Source organism: Mugil cephalus, chromosome 7 (assembly GCF_022458985.1).
Source record: "Mugil cephalus isolate CIBA_MC_2020 chromosome 7, CIBA_Mcephalus_1.1, whole genome shotgun sequence".
Lineage (NCBI taxonomy): Eukaryota > Metazoa > Chordata > Actinopteri > Mugiliformes > Mugilidae > Mugil > Mugil cephalus.
The window spans coordinates 8,757,219-8,779,651 of record NC_061776.1 but is presented as its reverse complement, the minus strand read 5'-3'; the positions used below and the strand labels follow the sequence as shown (position 1 = coordinate 8,779,651).

Here is a 22,433-nt window from a genome sequence, read left to right as displayed (position 1 = left end):
GGCAGTCTAAAAGGGGAACCATGCAAACATTTCAACAGGTTCTGTGCCAATTTAGGGGATGTGATTTGTTTAAGTAAAGTTCACATGCTAGTTTTCCGTGATTAAAGTCCGAGTTATGGGAGGTGGGTCATTGTAATTCTAGAGAAACACACAGTTGTAAAGAGTTATCAGAGGCTTTTCTGTTCAATATTACAGAATGATTATATTAAACCTAATTCTTTCAAAGTGGGGGACGACATCCCAGAATAATGTAGAGGTCAAGCATTGATCATTAGCAGCTAGAATTAGGAATATTTGTTGCTGTTTTTTATAAACAGCAGATGAGTCAAATCGTACATTGTATTAAAAAAATGCACAAATCATAAAATAAAAAATAGTCAATTTACTGTAAGGGAATTTAAGTAATAAAATCATGGAAATTATAGGATGCATGGGTTTATAGGACTGGACAGCAGAAGTCTGGAAATGGAATAAGAGACAACTAATTCAGATATATAACCGTGTACCGAGCCAAGCAGTGTTTTAAAGACAAAGGACTCTTAAACTTGGTTCTGTGCTTTACCTGTAACCATTAAAAAGGGGCAGTGGTAGAGGCTCATCTCACTGCTACATTTTGAACTAGCTGCAGGCGATATGATTCAGATTGACTGATTCCTGCATGGATGAAGGTGCACCTGAGGTGAGGGGGAAATAAATGCAAGATCTATAATGTTTGACAGACGGGAAGGATTTTTGCAGGAGATCAAATGCCACAGCGAGCTAACGGTCTGATGGTGAGGGTCTCCTCAACCCTAGCAACGCCCAGGGGAGAGTTCATCTGTTTGTAAGTCTGGTCACAAATCCATGTAAAGACCAAAACCCAATAATGTCAGTTTCTCAAATCTTTTCAGACTCTCTCATCCCCATTTGTTCCTACTAGACAGATGTATCCTTTAAAAAGTCTGCCACAACATTAAAACCACTGACAGGAGAAGTAAATAACATTGACCATGTTGTGACAATTCAGTCACAACCCTAACCCTAACAGCACAAATTCACTAGATCCAAAACTGATCAAGTACCTGTGGGATAGGGCTGCACGATTCTGGGAAAAAAAAAATGTGAATCACGATTTTTTTGCTTAGAATTGAGATAACGATTCTTTGGCACGATTTTTTTTTTTTTTAACAAAATGTTTATTGCACTGATGAACTTTAGAAAAACAAACAAAAAAAAAACATTCAAATGGTCATTCAAGTTGTCTTGCGGTGGTGCAGAGAGGGCAGAACACACTTCACAATGCACCAAAACTGTTTGTCATCGTCTGTATTAAATCCAAAATACTTCCACACCGTCGAATGCAAACCTTTTTTGGGCGTAAGCTCAGTTCGGGTCTGTGGTTGACTCTTGCACTACTACCTGGGGTTTCTTCGGCATCCATTAAATTCTCTTTACCGCTAACTTCTCTCCCTCACGGTTTCCACACACTCTGCAGGCGGGCTTCCTCCGTTGACAGAATCACATGTTGTAAAGACGCTTCACCATGCCGCTCTTGAAATAAAACGTTTAAGAATCGCTGCGTTTCGAAATGAGATCACGTGTATGTGTGAATCGAGGTTGAGATTTTTTTCAATGATTTCGTGCAGCTGTACTGTGGGATGATCCACAGACACAACATCCTGTGAATGGACATGTGCCTTCAGAAGGCAACTGAATGAACTGTTTTGGAGGCACAAGGGAAACCTACACAATATTATGAAGGTGGTCATAATGTTATTCCTGATCGGTTCTTGTCTTTTCATACTTCACCCGGGACTATTTTCAGATGTGGATTTGTTGCTGTGGTCAGCGTTTTCCACAACAGGATGCTGTATGTCTCAAAATAAGCTAAAGTGCTCGTCTTCATTCTCATGGGGACATGTTGGACTGTGTGGCTCACTCAGTGTCTCAGTAGTTTCTGGACAATACTACAGGCATTGAACAGTTGAAGCAGGGAAGCCCTGAGAGTGAATAACTAGCTCTGTGCTTGAAATATTTATTTGTAACCTACAATTCACATGTGGTCAGGGTCATCGTCCTGTAAAGGATGAAAGACCTTGTGCCTTTACTTAGAAAACTGAGGAAAGCTTTGTCGGCACACAAGATTGTCTGTCATTGCTTGCTTGGCCTTGGATGCAACAATGTACACACATAGTTTCCTAGTAGTATTAAGAAACTTTTCTCAAAAACATAGCCATTACAATTGAGAAACTACATCCTCTGCTAGTCTGTCAGTTACCCAAGAATATGCATATAAAAAAATTGTAAAAAAATTCTTAAAGATGGACAAAAATACCCAAAGTAACTCGCTAAGTGACTACTACAGCACTACATCCAGGCAACCAGCAACACTGGGCATTCTTCACAGGAGTGCAGGCCAATATGGGGCAGTGTGAGCCAATTCCTTAGAGGAAGAACAGGGGATGGTAAATCTGGCTAATGCTAACATCCTGAACTCCAAGAAAGAGAGAGATGGCCGCGAGACAGCCCAAGAGAAAAAGGGTCAGATGAATATAAATGGAAAAATAAAGTGCTGTGATCAGGCAAAGGCTGGAGGTCACGTTTACATCAGCGAAGGCTTTGAAAACAGAGAATGAGACCTTAGAGTTGGGGGGGAAAATCCTGCGGGATGCAGACGTGGTTGTGTTTTCTGCCTGATAGGTGGTTAACTTTGCTTCGGTGTTGGCTGGAAGAACGGGAGAGTTGTGAAACGGGCTCGCTACATGTTAGAGCCTGGACGCGTCAAATCAAAATCAGCACAAGTGAGGCCTGATTTTACAAAGATTACAGTCAGCAACCAAGTGGCATACACCGATCAGGCATAACATTATGACCACCTTCCTAATATTGTGTGGGTCTCCCCTTGTGCCTCCAAAACAGTTGTGAGTCATCAGACATGAATGGACATGGAACTTCTGAGGGTGTCCTGTGGTTTCTGGTAACAGGATGTTGTTAGTGGGGGTCTTTGGGTCCTATAGGTTGAGGAGCATCTGTGGAACATCCCACAGATACTTGATCAGTCTGGGATCTGGTGAATTCGGAGGCCAGGTCAACACCTTGTGCTGTTTAGGGTTAGGGTTATTCTAGGGTTAGGGTTATCCTAGGGTTAGGGCTATCCTAGAGTTAGGGTTATCCTAGAGTTAGGGTTATCTCAGGGTTAGGGATATTAGGGTTAGGGTTATCCTAGGGTTAGGGATATCAGGGTTAGGGATTTCAGGGTTAGGGATATCTTAGGGTTACGGTTATCTTGGGGTAAGTGCTATCTTAGGGTTAGGGTTATTGGGGTTAGGGTTATCCCGTGGTTAGGGCTATGTTAGGGTTATTAGGGATATCTTAGGGTTAGGGTAATCTCCGAGTTTGGGTTATCTTGGGGTTAGTGTTATCTTAGAGTTAGGGTTATCTTAGGGTTACCATTGAATTGTCACAAGATGGTCAATGTTAATTACTTCTCTTGTCAGTGGTTTAAATGCTGCAGTTGATCGATATACTTATGGCTTGCTGTGTCACAGCCCTTAGCTTGAGGCAACCACTCTCACAATCATTTATTATCCTGCTACATTGCTAATGTTACATTACGTTATTTGTTTTTGGCTCTCTTCTTGTGCCCTGAAGAGAGCGGCGAGTTTTTGTTTGTTTCAGTTCAAATATCAAGTTTTTGTCAGGGATGACTGGGTCCACCTTGAAGTTACTAATGAGCAACCCTCAGAAACAAAGATGCATTTTCCTTTTAACTTTTGTTTGCTGTTGTGGATTCATTTTTGGGATTTATTTTAACTGACACTGTTCCATTTCTGTTACGGATGTCAAGCTTGATGTACTGTAAGAGAAAAGCCCCGGGCCTCTGTATATGATTCTTGTACCTAGCCAATGTTTGTAATTTGGTCTACTTGAGGATGTCTGCCAAGTCTGGAGTGTGTTGCAGTCCAGATCAGCAGTCAGCCAAAACCTTTTCTGGGATCATCTTTCCGTTTAAGTGCCTGAATCTGTCCACACGCCGAGCATATTAAGCTCTCTCACTTTCCCGCATTGAATTAATTTGTGCCGTTGCTCCTGTCTGGACGGAAAGTTTCACAGTTTTTATGCAATGAAACAAAGTGTAAAAGCCACAGTTGGCAGACCTCACATTCAAATTCACATTTATTTTTTTTGTACATACAAACTAGGGGGGAAAAAAACAAACAAGGGAAGCAAAGTAAGAACACTAGTTGGTGTTAAATTTTGCAAAAATCTCATGTTTCTTGTGCAGCCGCACCAAAATACAACAAATATTTAACCAACCCATGTATCGACTCTGACACTTCCTCTATCTTCCATTGATTGCTGCATGGATGTTCACTGGGGGTCCAGCTTGCAGCTTGGATCGTACAGGGGGTCAGGGGTCACGAGTTCTTCTAACACTTCTGAAATTGAGCAACCCACTCACTGTATTTCTACAGCTGCAAAGCACAGTTTTTATTTTGTGTCACTTTATAAATTATGTGTTTTTTTTTTCCTCTATCTTGTAGAGTCAAGTGGTGGTACGCAACATTATTTTATTAATCTATCTAGAAGAAAAGGGGCTTCATTTGCATCAAATTGCGCTGCATATCATTGACTCGGCCCTGAAATGATACGTCAATCACGCACACCTCGGCTACGCACACGCTGCCAACAGAAACACTGAGTCTGACGGCTTTTCTTCATCGCTGAATAATAGCGCCCCACATAACAAAAGGATAATGTTTCCTGGGTGCAGGAGACCTTCTTGGGCAAATGCTAAACGAGCGCTCTGTGTTGTCTTTCAGACTCGTGAATGAAGAGGTGCAGAAGGAGACGTACTCGTACGTGGACCAGCTGCCGGTGTCTGAGATCATTCATCAGGTAAAGTGACTCACACAAACACTGGCGTCACTCGGGGACACTCAGAACCGCGCTGTGTTGATACGGTCCAGATATTTTTAACTTGCGTTTCATTTTTTGTTTAATGATGTTTCATGGTTTTGCGTAGGCGCACATTTATTCAAGGCTCCTGCGGGGTTTTGTTCCATTTATTTATCTATTTATTTTTTTGTTGTCGGTTATGTGAAGTGTGTCCACGCTCGTCCTTAATTTGGGCGCAGAAGAGAAAGTTATGTGCAACATCCACCAACAGATGTCTTTGTGCCGTTTCCATGGCGACGGCTCCAAGTGTGAAATGCAACTGCCTCCTGGTCTCGGCGCGGACGGGCCACCGTGAAATCCGGCAGAATGGATAGGCAGGGTTGTGGTGGTCGACGTATTGTGCATTCACCTCATTCCCAAATGAATTGCGGCTTTCAGTCGGGTCGACCTTCACAAATGAACACCTCTTCCTCCGCAATCCACCTTTACATGTGTTCTGCATTCGAAATAGCCCCCCGTCTTTGGTCCCGCGTCACTCTCGTAAGGTTTTTCCATTATGAGCCTATTAAAATACAATTTCTAACTTCCACTTCAACTTCTGCCTCGGAAAAGTAAAGACGCCGCATTAATCTTTGGCTCAGGCAGCGGCAGACGTCATTGCCGCTTACGTTTGGGGTTCAGCTGTCTCTGAGTCGCACATGCTTAAAAATACAAAGAACAATCCCCGTGATATGAAATTTAAACTAGGGCCACAGCAAGTGACTACACAAAAAGGCAGATACACTGCTTCGTCTAATGGATGTGAAAAGGTATATTCGTTTACTTGCCCCAAAATATTGATCGGAACCTCAAAGTCTAAAGGTTGTACCAAATAAACATATTGAATTTGCACAGTTTTAAGTTAATAAAAGGACTTCAGAGCTGATGCCTCACTAAGTCTAAATTAGCCGTGCTCTATTACAGATTCAGAAGCTAAATGGGCATCACTTTGTCATTTTAATAACCTTTGTTAGCATTCAGGAGTTACAGCTCGCATCCAGCAAGACTTAGTCATAAGCAAGCTGTCCAAATTTAATAGCATGTCATTTCGCAGTTCCTCCGAGGGATTATGATTTCTGGATAAAACAAAAGCAAAGTATTTAATACAATTGCAAAGAGCAGAACGTGACAAGTGAGCAGTTGTAAAAGCATGTCAAGTGATTTCAGTTGCTGAATGCCAAGTAGGAGTCTTTTTTGGGCGGGGGGTTTCCAGGACAACAACCTCCCAAGAAAAAAGAAAAAGAAATAAATAAATAAAAACAGAATTGGCCATTTGATGTGGATTGATCAGACCAGGGGCCTCCAAACTGATGTAGAGATTAAGTAGAGATTTGGCACCGAGAACCGTTAAGAAGATGTTTGAATTTTGATTATTTTTTTTGGTTCATAAATGGTTCCCGCACTAGTTTGTTTCCAAGGTTTGTATTACTGCACCCGGTGTGCTCCACTAGTAAAAAGAACATCACTCCTCTGAACAAGGACTGCAAAAAACACAGCTCCAAAGTCTGGCTTCATTTCAATTTGAAAAAGGACAGATTGGCACAGTGCAATATCTGGGAAAATCATAATACTGCCAAAGGAGGATGAGCAACAAACATGAGAAAACACCTTCGCCTGCATGGGATAATAATCAACCGGTCCATTCTTCAGGTCATCATCAAACTGCAGTTTATCTGTAATGCAGTCAATGACGTATGAGGGAGGAAAAAACAGGCATTCAGTTCTCACAGCAGGAGGTCCGACCCCAGACTTTTGTCGATGTAGAAGCACCAAAGGCGAGTCAGGTCGAACAATGCCGGGGTCGACCCGCTGTGAGTGCTCCTCTTCTATAGACCAAAACTTGTTTTTGAGCTGAAGTTTTTTGGCCTCATGGGAGCAAGCTGCACTGTTAGCTTCCCTTCTGCTAATATTTCACCTGGGTACTGAATAGGATCTCGGCCAACTGTGGGGAACCGGACACAGTCAATGTGTAATATTCCAGGATTTTTATTTGTAATTCACAACCATACAGAAGCATGAATTGGGACGAAATTATGCACTCAGGTCCTGGATTGTTTCCCACAGTATCTATAATATATTGAATACGCCGCCTTGTGATTGGCTCAGCAGTGATGGGACTGGTCTTCTGCCTCCATTGATCCCTTTACTAAGACATGTTGGAAATCTGAAAAATATATAAAAAAAATATCTAATCAGCCAAAGATTTTGCAGTACCTCAGCGCCGGACCCCCTAAGGGTTGTGAACTCCCTGTTGAAGACCAATTTTTTCAAAATGTGAGCTGGATTTGGTGATGTTTGATTTGACATTGTCTCTTCCACAATCAGAGGTCAAATCCAACTCAAAATAAGCTGCTCTTTTTTTTTTTTTTTCTTAAAATACAAATCTCGAGGTCCTGCCGGTGGAAACATCAGAGTCAACAAAGGGGTCACAGTCGGTCGGTCCAGAGAAATGAAACTGACCACAGGACTGAGCCCTGTCGGACGCTTATTGAGTGTGCTGATGAGAAACAGGAGGGGTGTCCGCACCCAGCGGTACTCTGGGAAATTAGTTGCCCTAAAAGTGCTGCAGACACTGACCATTTTCAGATCTGCAGCCCTGCTGCTCTCCTAGGAGCGCTCTGTAAACTCTGTTTGTTGCTGTGGATTGAAAATTACAATCACACTATTGGAAAATTGCCCCTGTCGCTCACACAAACACTCCACGAAGCGTCTGTCGTCTGCCACTTGGCTTCATATCTTGACACACTTTTCTCTTTGGACTCAGTTTTATGTGTTTTTTTTTTTTATTATTTTTTATTTTGTTTTTCTTGTATTTTCATTCTCTACTCTACCCTCCACTTTCCAAATCCAGCCACATGTACAACACACAAACACTCTTGTCAACCTGACGACCCCTGGCAGTGATTTCGATTATCGGCTCGCACTCCCACTGGGTTGAAGATGAGAGTTCTGACAGTCTGAGTCATCTCTCCCCCCTTCGCCATAGTCCGTCTGCACTGCAGCAGAATGACCAATGTCCATCAAGCCTATTGACAGCTCTCCTCTTTTTGATTAGCTGTCGCGCGGCGTGCAGCACCCTCTGAGATGTCTTTGTTTTCGTGCGGCCCGTGGCAGCGCCCTTTGTTGTCGCTGATCAGATGCACTCATCTGAAGAACTAGATGAGATTGGATCTCATAAGATTTTTATATCTAAAATGTTCCCAAGTGGTCTGTGGCTTATTTTTCAGTTGTGCCTCCAGCAAAAACAATTCCTTCTTTGTGTTTATCTGCTAAGAAAACCATTTTTCCATTTGCTTGTAGCTCAGGTTATGGCTTGTAAATAGAAAAGGCAGGAGAGTGACTGACAGTGGATTTATAAGGCTGTGCTGTATGGTGACTCTATACAAGCTTCCACTCATTGTGTGTGTGTGTGTGTGTGTGTTAGAGAGAGAGGGGTTGATTAATGCCCTGTCACTGATGGCAGTTGTCTCGCTGGTGGTGACAGGGTGAGTCCCCTCGTCCCGCCACCTTCTCTTTGCAACTTCACACATCTCTCCCCGATGCCAGTGCCTAATCACAATATGTTTAGTTCTGGAAATAACTACAAGGAGCTCTGACTTTTTTTTTTTTTTTTTAAACTCCCTCGTGTATTGTACTTTTTTTTTTTTCACCCCTCCTCCCTCGCTGCTGTGAGTTCTGGTCTCTGGCGTCAAATTGTTATTTGTTCTTTTGCCAGCTTGACGCCGCCCCATATGGCTCCGGAGAATTGGAAATGGAAACAGTGGAAATTAATGCTTCGCCTCCCCTCCCGCTCCTCACCGCATCCCCCTGCCCTCACTCACGCTTCAACAAGGACACTTTTCAGAAACGTGGATGATGTTTGGATCGCGTGCCAAATCCTCTCCTAATTGTTTAATCAGATATCAATTGGAATTGGCTTCGGTGCTCAGTAATTACGATTAATATCCTCTGGAAAAGCAAAACACGCTTTATGAGAAAATAATTCACCCGCTACTTTGAGTGTCTCAGCACTTGCCGGGGGCTTAAATGTCAAGGCAGTACAGTGGAGTGTCCTGGCACTGCTCCGTGCCTGCTGTTCCTTCATCCGCCTCGGCACAACATAAATTTGCTGCAATTTTGACCTTGGAGTGCCAGTGTTTGGCAGCGTGTCCCAGACTTCCCTCGATGACCCTTAGCATCCTGCATGGCCATGTTAATTAGCTCCAATCAATCAGAGGGGTTTGTGTTAATTGATTTTTACTGGTGAAGTGAATACGCGACATAGTCTCTGTCCTTTAGTGTTGGGATTTTAAACGGCGACTTCGATGAAGGTCACCAAACGCTTGCAACGTTTCTGTTCCTCGCTCTCCTTAATTTGCCCAGTAGTTTTTTTTCCCCCTCTGCTACCTACTGTCCTTCTGGAAAAAAAAAAAAAAAACTCAACCATGAAAGTAGTTATTAATAGAGATTGGCCGATATGGATTTTTTTTTTTGGGTCGATACCAATTTTTCATATATATATCAGCCTCTCAAAGTTAAGGATTTGCTGCTCCATTGCCAGTCAGAATTTTTCACATTTTGTGCATGGTCTTAATCACTAGCTAATATAAAAGCTGACATCTAATTTTAGGAAAATCTGGACTCTTGTGAGGCTCGTTTCGAGCTTAACTAATTGCAAATAAGTTAGTATTTCTGCATATGACAAAAGTAAGCCCAGGAAAGACAAGTGACATATACTAGAGAGAAAAATTATCTTAAGCTTTTTTTTTATTATTTTTGATTAACTGACTCTTAAAATGGAATATATTATTTTAGATAAAAGTCTCTGTACATGTTTAGTGCTTGAGCTGCAGACCGGGTTTCTCTATGATTTCATATGGTGTTAAATAACAGTGTCTCCATTACACTCAAGCTAATTCATCAAAAATGTGTATTTCTATTCCAAAAAATAGCTTATTTTTTTTATACCAAAGGATGGGAATTGTGCCCGGTGAAGATGTGTAGGTATCACTGTCTTTCCTCTGAGTTAATGCAGCCTTTTTTTTTTTTCTTCTAATCTCTCTCTCCCACTCTCCCTCCTCTCTTCCATCTTGACATATGCTCCTCTCACTGCCGGCTGTGCTGACGTGGCTTCCTGTCACAGTCGATCCATCTCCCTTTGCTCTTCTCTACCCAAAGGGCTGCCGCTTACACACAAAACACACACATATACATAAACATGCACATCCGCAAAGATTCAGAGTCATGGCACACTTCTGCCAACCGTTGTCACCGAGGTCAACTGCCCCCGTCGGCCACATGTCGTCTCTCGTGATCTCAGAGTCGTCTCTCGTGATCATCCCTGTCCTCCAGGTGTTTAACCCTCAGCTCTGCTTCTTGTATTCATGCCGGCGACTTAGTCACCACGGCCGAAACCGAATGTCCCAACTCCCATTTTTTGGTTATGTAATGTTGTAGTAAAAATGAGAGCAGGGAGGGAACCAGGGCAGATCAGTATTCATGTGATTACTGTGCTGAATGTCAGTGGCTCAGTGGGAGAGATCCGTGTTGTCACAGCTCCGTGTCCGTTTGACCGTAAAACATGGCGGACCCTGACGGCCCAGCCATGCTGGCAGATTTAATTGGGATTTGGGGAGATGTCTCTGCTTCAACTAAACTTGAACAGACAGGTCAAAATCAACCATTGCACGGGACACTGAGGATTCAGCGTGGAGTGTCAGCGGCTAATCAAAGCACGGCTGCATAATGTCCCTTTTACAATAAACTTGATTACTGACCATAAATCATTTTGTCATTATAAGATAGAGGCCTGTTTTTCCCTTCGACTGTATAAAGATGGATGGAACAGCTCCTCAAATCCAGAGCCAATACAGCTCCCCCTGGTGACTGGCTGCAGTATAGGCCATCCATGTTTATTAGACTAAAACACTAATGTACACATCAAATAATATATTTGTTTTTCAAGGATGCTTCGTCATTTTATATAATTAATATAATACTGATGCATACTCTAGTGTAAGTTTTTCGTTTAGCTATTTCACGTTATAGAAACACGAAGTGTCATAATACTTGGCGCCACCCATATCCCCCTTCGAAAACAGTCAGTACGTTTACATGCACATGAAAAAAACTAATTATTGCCTTAATCTAACTTCAACTCGACAACTTAAGTGCATGTAAACACTTTACTCCGACTAAAATCTCTTTATCCGATTAAGACACCCAGATAATGCGATTAGCAATCGATTTTCTCCAGCATGTATACACTCAATCGGACTTTTAACAGGATCATGCATGTTAGCATGCGCCACAACCGCTGCGCTGGCGTATGACCCTGTAACAAAAACATCCAAGAAAGACGGTCAAGGTAAACAGAAGAACCACCTGAGGGATAGCGCATCACATCTGCACCAAAAGTAACGTGCACATTGCGTACGAGATTAAAAAAGCTGAACTATTATCCATCGAATTGTTGTTTAAAATGCCGCTCTGCTGCATGAATGACTCATTTATTATATGACATAATAGGTCAACCAGAAAGGCGGCCTTATAAACGTGGCATTGACTCACCGGAAAAGACGCATATCGCCACCTAGTGTGGAGGAGGAGCACATGTTCCCGTCAGTTATTCGATTTTCTCCGCTGCATGTAAACTGGGACAAGGACCGAAAGTCGAATTTTGAGCATAGTAAGAAAAGGAGAGAAAGGAAGTGGAATTTGTGTAGCTCTTAAAGCTGAAACTGCAATCCTGCTTAATAAACATTTATTATTCATTTTATATTTAAAAGTAAAAAGCAAGTACGTTATTTATTTCCATTTATCATTCGAGTAACACATTGAGTGTCAGTTTGGCCAATGCAAGAAAGTGGGAACACATTAACCGTATAGTCTGTAGTTCATACAGGTAAAAGCATCAAGATGTGATCTGTTGGTTTGTTGTGTTAAGTCAGTTGTGGGTAAGTGAATGGAAGTGACATTTGCACAAATATAAAGAGAGCATTACATGAGCTGCAACTCCGGTACTTCGTCTTTATCTACACAGGAGGTGTTCTGGTGTGTTATTAAGCTGTAGGTAGGGTTGGGCATTGTTTGGATTTTAACGATTCTGATCCTCAATTTTGATTCCTGTTAGGTCAGCAGGTCACAAATATTTCACAAGAGAATTTTTTCATTTGAAAAAGCCTTTACACAGGCCATTTTTATTTATTCACACTGCCAGTTAACTTGATACAGTTTAATTTGCTTGCTGTACTGTAACTAGGGTATTCAATTACATGGGAGGGTCCCTAACTGTAACTGTAAAACTGAAACTTGCTGAAATAACACTACAAGTTGGCAGCAGTCTAAAAAAACAAGGAGCTGCAGCACAGGTGAGTGTACATAGTCCCATTCACATCGACCCGCGACGACCCAGGTTTTTCGCTCCATCAGGTCAAACGACCCGGGTCAAGTACTCAGCAATCAACCCTGGATTTTATCGCATTTTGTCTCGTTTTTTCGCTCTGACGCTGATACTGAGACTCGACGGCCTGACAGACTGTATCATTGTAGAAGCTTCAGCTCAAAAATAACTTTTGTTCTACTCCCATAAAGACTGATCTCTGAAGGGCAGAGATTTTTGTTCCTTTTTTTCAATCAAACAAATCAAATATGTTGTTACACAATCGTTAATGGAAGTGCATAGGTGAACGGCGACTGTGTTTATATATAGCTTGTATAGCGATCTCCAAAACTTGTTTAACAATCGTGGCAGCGCTCTGCATCCAAGGAAAAGAGGAGATTCAGCGGCAGATATCAGGCACTGTACAGGACACAGTGATTTATTCTAATATTAGCCTTTTGAAGGAGCAGGGGTTTGACCGCAGGTCGACTCACCTTTGGTGCGTTCACATCTCATTGCGTACATTGCAGATAACCTGAAGAATAAACCGGTTAATTATTATACCATGCAGGCGAAGGTGTTTTATCATGTTTGTTGTGCATCCTCCTTTGGCAGTATTAAGTTTTTCACAGGTGTTGCACTGTGCCAATGCGTCCTTTTTCAAACAAACTAGTGTGGTCATTTAGGAAATATAAAATACAAGCCATTGTGCCTCCTGTGTAGATAACTACATTTATTAAAATAGGAGGAAATCTGTTCACTACAACCTGTGAAACACAGATGGCTAGAAAACGTGATATAATGTATTTATGTGCAGTTTCTTTGCCTCTGGTAAAACAGGCATTGTTGAGATTTCTATGGGCCTGATTTATTTATTGTAGGGGTATACGGTACTTTTGGCATGAGACGTCCGTTTGGTTTGCCAGCAGTCAGACAGTGTGTACTTTATATAACCATCTTGTACGATGTGTTAAGTGAAGCTACACCACACATTTTTACCCGTCTTTCCGCAACTTCTCTGCTCATCCTGTATCTGCCAGCCACCATGTAGAGTTCACACTGTAAGAGACATAAGCTCGATTTTATCCAGTTTATCCACAGTTCTAGTAAAGTTTATATAGAGAATGTAGTTGTGTCCTCAGAGAGGACAGAAAGAAAGTGGAATTTGTGCAACTCTCAAAGCTGAAACTGCAATCCTGCCTAGTAAACATTGTTTTATTTATTTTATATTTAAAAGTAAAAAGCAAGTACATTATTTATTTCCATTTAGAATTTGAGTAAGAATTATGGCCAATAAGACCTTTAATGTTACTCAACAAAAACTATTGCCGTACCATTACTCCCCTTGGATAAAAGCCAGATTTATGGCTCTCTGTCAGACCAGTGCCACAGTTTAAAGTGCACCTCCCCAGAAATATGACTACCACGTCATGGCAGTGCAGAGCACAACAGCTGTAACTGGTCCATGTCTCTGTGGACAGAAGAGCTGGTCTTCTGTCTCCTACTATCCATCTCCTCAGACGTCTTCTCTCTCTCTTTTTTTTTTCCTTGTGAATAACTACTGTTCAACATCTACTAGCTTCACGTCCACATGATCCACTCAGTTGCGTCATTGTTTGATTTAAAGGGAGAGACTCAACACAGCTGACTAGCCCCCGTAAATATGGAACAACACAGATCCCCACACAGCTTTATTGTGAGAGAACTTTGACGGTCCACTAGACTTAGGAACCAATAGCTTTTTTAGTATCACCTCCTGACACATTCAGGCTTTTAAATGGAAAGATGAGCCCAAAATCTTGGCTGACCACTGATCTGGACTGCAACACACTTCAAACTTGGCAGACGTCCTCAAGTAGACCAAATTACAAACATTGGCTAGGTACACGAATCATATATACAGAGGCTCTGGGCTTTTCTGTTATGGTACATCAAACTTGACATCCCTAACAGAAATGGAGTGTTAAAGTTAAAATAAAATGAATCCTAAAAATGAATCCACAGCAGCAAACAAAAGTTAAAAGGAAAATGCGTCTTGGTTTTCAGTCATTCTTGAAAAAGACTCTTGATATTTGAACTAAAACAAATACAAATACAATACCAATCAGCCACAACATTAAAACCACCAACAGGAGAAGTGAATAACACTGCCCATCTTGTGACAATTTAATGATAACCCTAACCCTAATAACTCTATTATAACCCTCCAAATTCACTAGATCCCAAATTGATCACGTATATGTGGGATAAATCACTGAGGCCCCTCCCATCAAGCCATAGGACCTAGAGACCACCCCCTGACAACATAGGCAGACCAACACATGCCTGATCAACATATAATGATACAATACATCTTTGGTTTTGACACAAACTGAAACTGTCTCAATAAACAGCCATACTCCTGCCACAACACACAGCTCCGTCCAGTCAAGCTGCACATTAACTGCACATTTCAGCTGGATTGATTTACAATGTAAATGGTGTAATTTAGTGTTAGCCTCACAGTCACAGAGCTTCGGGGTAAAATTGTCGCTGCAGTGAGTTGTGAAATCCTGTCTCAGTATTATAAACTGTGGTGCAATGTTTTAGTGCCTGGCAAAACCTTGAAAATGATGAGTCCATTACTCAAACTGGCATTCCTGAATCACATTTCATCTCATCACTAGCACCTGTACAAATGTTGTTTTTTTTTCTTTTTTTTTTTTTTGAAGGCCATGATCAAAATATTTGATCTAAATCTGGTGGAAGCATGAGGCAAGATTCACATTATGTGCATCTCGCTTGGGAAATAAATGGAAGTGTTTCAACTTCATGGGAAGCTCATGAGAATTATTTTTATTTTTATTTTGTGACTATTTTTAGAGTCATCATCCAGTTTGATGTGCTCTAGTCTGAAGTCAGATAAACGAGACCAATATCTGTCTGTCGCCTGATGTGTTTCCTTTAGTTCCTGCAAATCTCTGGCAGAAGAGCCATTGTTTCAGATGCTAAAAACATCCCTTTATAGTTCGAGCCCCATTGTCTCCGTTGCTCTGTCTGTTGAACGCTGTCGGCTCCTGGTTTCCGTCAGATGCTATCTGCTGAAGATATACTGTATGTAGGAGAGCTACCCATGACTGACTGGAGGAGAACTTAACCGTTGTGACTCATGTGTTATAGCTCCTCTATAAGCCTGGATTTAGCTTCATTTTGCCTTCTGTGGTTATTTCAGAGCACTGAAATGACTACAGCCACAACATTCAGATGGTTAAGGAGCTCTATTCTTTGCTGTCAAACGCTAGGCCTAGCCTGGAGCTCAGGTGACGCCTCTGTGTCTCTGCTTAAGCATTCTGGATGGCAGAGGAGCTCTATTGATTTTGCCTGATTGAGCTGTTAAATAAATTTAGAGTCAGACGTAATCCAATTTTACTGCCGTCCTCGGTCTTTCTGCATTAGAAGCTGGCAGCGCCGGCGCGCGAGCTGGAGTTTAGGTTGAAACGACAGCCTTGACAAGGGTTACGACGGAGGCACGAGGACGCAGCCACGCGCTTCCTAAAATTAACTTTTCCCTTGACTTACCTTGAGCTCTTGAACTAATAAGAATTTACAATAATAGTCACCAGGAAAGGCAATTAATATTCATTATTCTGAGAAGTATTGTGAACATCGGCGCCTCTTCTAAACGCCTTTGAATTAATAGGATGAAGTGCAGGAGCTTTGTAGTCAGCCACTGAAAAGCTTGTTTGAGATAAAGCCATTGTTTCGCACTGATTCCGTTGGCCGGCAGGGACAAGAAATCCGCCACATATAACAGGTGGTCAGACGTTACAACCTGTGTATGAGATTTCAGCGGCCAAAGACAGATTTTTACTGGCATTTAGCGCTCGGTGGGTGGTGATTTCAGACACGCGTTGGACACACACTCTACAGTGCTGTGTGTGTGTGCCAGCCTCCGATTTAAATATCACAAAAATACAGCAGAGGATTTCACTCCCATTATATGCCAATTCAGCAGTCCTCGCCTCCTATGTAAAGGGAAATTCAGCAAAAATATGAGGCCCCACACTTACTTGAGTGTAATTGCAATGCAACTGGACACTTTGAAAACTGAAACGCCAGCGTTTAGCCACCAAGATTAGATGAGATATCGTTCTATCTGTGATTAGCCCAATACCCTGGTGGGTATATATCTATTATAGTAATTCCAAACACTCGCATTTTTCTTGAAGAATATTGGTGATGCTGGCATGTGTCAAAGCCCAAACCCCTAATAAACATGCTCTCACTGGGCAATTCATTAGGTACATTTATTAAAATGAATGCTTTCTAATACAGTAAAACAATAAAATACACAACAACAATACGATAAAACACTCTCTCAGTCATCCAGGTAATGGTATATCCATTTTTTTTTAAGTCATAGCGAAAGAAGACAAGTACAAACAGTTCCCCGATCAATGATGGGTAAGTATCCAGCTGTTAAAGGACATCAGTTGTGCTAGTTTCTGGTCGCTGACAGAAATACGACAAGCTAGTTTCATCCACACATGGTCCTATTTAAACCTCATCTTCCCACCGGTCCCTTAGAACTGAAGAAGCTACCTGGATCTGTGGTGAAACAGCTTCAGAAAACAAAAAAAAAAACTCTACAAGTCCAGTTGCCTTTCTTAAACTTGTTTTTACGTTATGGTACAACACTGTCACGGCTCAGTCAATCAGTACACTCTAAAAGTTGTACACTTATTTTAAAGAGGCAATTTTTTTGTTGTTTGTTAGTTTGCGACACTGGCATGTGGATAATTTTGAATGTGTTGAGCTCATTTTAAGTTTAATTTCATGACTGCATTCATTACATTTGTTTTACTGCCATAAATCAGAAAAGTCAAAGCAGATTTCAGAGTTTAAACATGAGCACTGAGTATAATTAAAGTAAAGAGTTTTCACAAGTGGAGGCGATTTCTCTATAGTTGCTTTCATTTGCCTGTACTTGATTAGCATCTACATGATTTATACCACTCTTTAAGGAACTTCTGATATTCTCGCGCGCTTAATTTGTTTTTAAGTTGTGTTTCTCAACACCACAAGAATTTCACAGCTGGGTTGTGTGTCGGTGATAAATCTGTTTGGATTCTAGTTAAACTTTTCTCGGTTCTTTGCTTTGACAAAATAACAACAAAACCTTTTTTCGTTAAACTAAATAAGATGAACTAATTTAATAATGTCAGCACAATAGTGTTACTTAGATATTACATTAAAAGTGTTAGCCTTCAGTAAATACAACAATCAGGCATAACATTATGACCACCTTCCTATTATTGTGTAGATCTCCCTTGTGCCTCCAGACTAGTTGTGACTCATCAGAGAGTGGACATGGGTCTTCTGAGGGCGTCCTGTGGTGTCTGGAAACAGAAAGTTATTAGTGGCCTTTGGGTGCTGTGGGTTGAGGGGAGTGGGAGGGGTCCCACCCAAACAGATGCTTGATCAGTTTGGGATCTAGTGACTTTGGAGGCCAGGTCAACGGAAGCCAGTCATGCATATTATTTCCCGTGTTTTCCTATGATAACGAGTTAATTTCCTCTGAGTTATTCATCTCATAAACTTTGGAAAAACAAACTTTGTTTTCTTGAGATCTCGATATAGTTAATTCTAGAGAGTTCTGTTGTACGTGACCTGCCACGCTGACTGGTGGATGCCCTTAACACTAAGTAATGACGTGGTAATAACAGTAGCAGGCCTGCTGTAAGGTGAGCTGTTTGTTTTGTGCTTTAATGTTTGCTGGATAATGTTTCTGGAGACGTTGAGAAAACAGAGCTTGTTTTCCCCAGATAACGAGATAAATAACTGGAGATCTTGAGAAAACAGAGGAAATTAACTCGTAATATGTGTGAATGCGTGACTGCTTAGGGCGTCCATACAGGTTGTGCTGCTCTTCATGTTTGTCGCAGTTGTTCCTAAAGCGCTTCTGTGTGTGTGGCTGCTTCCATCAAGGAGCGTCTGGTCGGGTCTAGCTATGTCGACATCTCCAGGTCCCAGAGTTTCCCAGCAGAACCATGAATTGTCATAAGATGGTCAACGTTATTTACTTTTCCTGTCAGTGGTTTTAATGTTATGCCTGATCTGTGTATATTGACTCTCCTTCACAGCCATCATTTTTTTTTCATCGCTCTTAACACTAAGTCACATTATAAATGTGTCAAATGAAATCACGTTGCAGAAAGTCATTAAAGACCTTCATGAAGCTTCCATTTGTAAACGTCAGGATTATTGATAATTACTGGTTTGATCCGATGCTCTTGGCCGGTTGCAGATAACTGGCCTTTTTCGGTCGCGGCCAGGCTGTGAGGGTTGTGGGTAGTAATGACTCAAGACGGGGCTTTTCACACCAGCGTCTAATCCTCCGGGGCCTGTCAGTCGGCTGTCAGCCCGGCTCCAGCCTCCGCTGCAGTTTCTGCAAAGTGAGCGTTATGTGCCGAGCCTGTATGGACGTACACTGTAGTAGAACTGAGGCAGACATGGATCCCCTAAGTAGTGGTGTAGCCGCTTTACAGCGCTATATGTCGTCCTTACTGTTGTGTGTACAATTTGTTCCTCGCGCAGACTTGGAGTACATCCTTGGGCGCTCATCCTCTTTGCCGAGTCTTGATGTTTTGGCTTTGGGGGGTTGCCTTGTCTGACTAGTGATTTCCCGTCTGGATAATGGCAGCTTGTATTGTAGAGGGATAACAAAATCTCTTAAGTGCACCCGCGCAGCGCATCTATAGCTTTGTCGCCAACTGAGGAGTTAGGAAGATTTTTTAGAGGTTAAATCTCATCTCTCCACCGGAATATTGCCGGCGCATTAGCATATAAATGTGCTCCTTGTGAGATGCGTGTTTAATACAAGCGGGATTTAAAAGTATAATCGTACACAAAGTGATGATGTGGCAGTGAATGGGACAAACACATGGCAGGGGAGGTGTACTGATGAGCTTTGCCGCTCGCCCGTTTGTGTGCGACGCTTTGTGTTCGTATGAGAGACGGTGTGAGGAGATGAAATGAGCGATTGTGCACCTTCCCATCTGTGTGAATGACAGAACAATCAGCGCCGGCCTCAACAGGAGAAATAAATATACACACTGTTACTAACCTGCAATCCCCCCCCCCCTGCTCCCCCTTTTTCTTTTTCCTCCCCCATCCCCACCACACCTTGCCTCACCCACCCACCCCCCCTCCCACCTTCAGAAACCAAAGCAGAAAGACTGGCATCCTCCTGATGGCTTCATCCTGGGCCTGTGGACTTTAATCCTCCTGGTGTTTTTCAAAGTGTACGGCGTGAAGCATCTCAAACACATCTTCTGAGGCCTCGGCGTTTACACCGCTGGATATCTGAGGACGTAAAGCTGCAAAAACCGGGATTTTTTTTTATTGAGGGGATATTAGAGAGAAGGTGCAGTTTGTGACAGGCTTAATATTCCTGGAAATGGAAAGAAGAAGATATTTGCCACCACGTCTGGTGCTTGACTAGAAACTGCAAAGAGAATTTTTGTTTTTTTTTAACTCTGGGACGATTGCTTTCTACTGATATTTGTGTTCTGTTTCAAATGCTGTGAGGTTTTTTTTGACCGTGGAAGTCGTGCATCACTCAGTTTCACGAGGATTTAAACCTTCGAATGTTCTGTTTTGTCAACTGACGCCACAACTCCGTCGATTTGCTTAAAAATGCACCGAGGCGAGTCTGCAGATAAGAATTTAATTTATTTTTGAGAGCTCTGCACATTACAGCAGCAGCCCACCCTCCCCTTTTTTTTTTTTAAGTGCTACTCAGAACGTGTGCTCGGTCAGAAAAGGAAAAAAATGTGGGACTATGCGGCGGGCTGATTGTCTGTGAGTGGGCCGCGGAGAGATTACTCTTTAATGTCTCCCCTGTCCATATACATTACACCCCTTGAACGTCATATCACACTTGTGAAGGATAACAATCGCACCTAATCCCATCTCGCATGATGGACTCATCCACTTTCCCATTCACTAAATTGCCCTCCCCGTAGAAACATCCATTAGCTCTCCAGCCATGTACTCCGCTGATTGTATTCTGGGTGATGGACAGCTATTTTCATGGCCATTCGGCGTCTTGTGATACAGCGCCGATAAGTGAGTGATAACCTAGTAAGCCGCCGGCTGTCCCAAATGAATCTCCTCTATGCTGGCACGTGTTCTCCCTTTTTTTTTTTTTTTTTCCTCTCTCCCCCAGTGTCTCCTTGTATTACACCTCTGCTTTAGGCTCATTGTTGGGAGGAAGGACTGATGCTCAAAGTGTATGGATTGAACCAGCGGTAGTTTATCTTTGGCATGAGGACCCACCCACGCCCGCTGCCACCCCCCACACCCCCCACCGCTGCGGCTGAATTGGAAAATGGATGGATTTGGAAATGAAACCTGCATGTATTGGAATACAGCTGCTGTGTCAGCCACTGTGTACCTTTTCTTATACATTATTTATGCTTCCTTCCCATAAACCCTTTCCCCCTTCTCTTTCCGATAAGAGCAACATTTTAATTTCCTCGGTTCGGAGGCTTTTTTTTTTTTGATGCCCTGATTAACGTTGTAACACTGGAATCAGAGAAATAAATTTACATCTTTAACTGCCTGGTTTGTTTACTCCTTTTGAAAAGGTGGCGCGCTTCCTTAATTACTTTTAAACAGCGGTGCGGAGCACTCACCGACTATTTAAAGACTGCAGGTCTGCTTTCGCTTCCCCGAACCTTGAAGACGCGCCTGGCGGAGCTGATAGTCTGAGCTTATTTATAACACAAAGACTTCCTTGAAATCTCTGCTGCTTAAGTTGACTTACACTCCGGCTCTGTTGTTTTCCTGCTGGAAACATTTCAAACAATGCGGAGAGGTGTTTTTACTTTTTCCCCCTCTTCAAACGACGGCCTCCGCTGAATCCGAGCCCACCCCCCCACCCCACGCGCAGCCTCTTCGCGCCAGGCCTGAAGCGGTAACAATACGAATTAAAGCTCGCCGCATCTCAGACGCTTTTGTTTGATCTTAAGTGCAGCGCAAACCGGACTCGACATCCTGCCTCTTGTTCCCGTTTAAGCGCTCGCAGACCTCGGAGCTGATTGCTCCCAGATACCTGCTCCGCTCCGCTGTTGAAGATCACAGCCCGTCTTCCTTCTTCGCACCTGAGCTGGAGGATAGAAAACCAGTGACAGGACAATATTAGAACAGCCGTCTCCGAAAGAGGCAGAGAGTCAAACAGGTTCCCTCTGAATGTGTCACACAGGTTGTTCAAAGGAAGAGCGGCGTCTGTATTCACCGATGAGCCTACGTGACACACACACACACACCAGCGCCTCGACGCTTGTTGTCTTTGGAAGTGGAACGGCGTCGACGTCGGCCCCATGTGGCGGCTTCCTAAATTTAATGATTTACGCGCAAACACACACGCAGTGCTGTTCAGAGACGGCACGCGTCTGACAGGTTGTCCAATTTCCATGGAAACTCTGGATTTCCAGCTGCTTGCCTGTCACCAAGCCTTTGTAATGTCAATCATTCCCGGGAAGGATAATAGTAATTTTAGCAGTCACAGATTTTCATTCTCATCTGCAACAACAATCGTGGCGCTCGGCGCAGCTTGTTTTGCTATATGTTTGAGTTTTAAATGTTTAAAACTTGGAGCGAGAAAACTAAACTAAACGTCAGGAGAAAGTCTCGCTCGGATGTTGGTTGCGGTAATAAATATAAACCGTTTTTCCCCTTCCGTCCAGATGCCTTATCTGAAATTAGTTTATTTACGCAACCAAGTCTGAACTCAAAAAGAAATAATTCAAGCATAAATTCATAAGCCTAGGGAGAAGGTTTGCGTTAGACCTGATAAATATTAAAACCTCTTTGACCTTTCAGACAATTTTGGTTACGTAGCTGCTGTTTCTGAGGCCAAAAGTGGACTCCTCAGTCTTCTTAGACGTCCATGAAGTGCTCAGAAAAGAGCAGTAAATGCTGCGTTGGAGGTCAAAAGGCTAAAATCAGTCAGCAGCTACAATCCTTTGCAATTTATGGCCCCGACTCTGACTCCAGGGCAGCGAAGAAGTACGCACAGTGTGTAGCTTGGAGAGTGGAGAGTTGTGTCTCACAGGAGAATGAGCCGCACATCTCACCACAGGCAACGTAGAGGAGAGGGTTTACATCCATA

General features: G+C 42.6%; 1 protein-coding gene across 1 annotated transcript in view; it reads left to right on the top strand.

Moving 5' to 3' along the window:
• pigk (phosphatidylinositol glycan anchor biosynthesis, class K) overlaps positions 1 to 20,881 on the top strand; it is a 37,901-nt gene extending 17,020 nt beyond the window's left edge. Inside the window, exons 10-11 of the mRNA XM_047589610.1 lie at positions 4,803 to 4,878; positions 19,478 to 20,881. Of these exons, the coding sequence (XP_047445566.1) occupies positions 4,803 to 4,878; positions 19,478 to 19,594 (193 nt within the window). The 3' untranslated portion in view covers positions 19,595 to 20,881. The remainder of the gene's footprint in view (positions 1 to 4,802; positions 4,879 to 19,477) is intronic.
• The last annotated feature ends 1,552 nt before the right edge of the window (positions 20,882 to 22,433 follow it).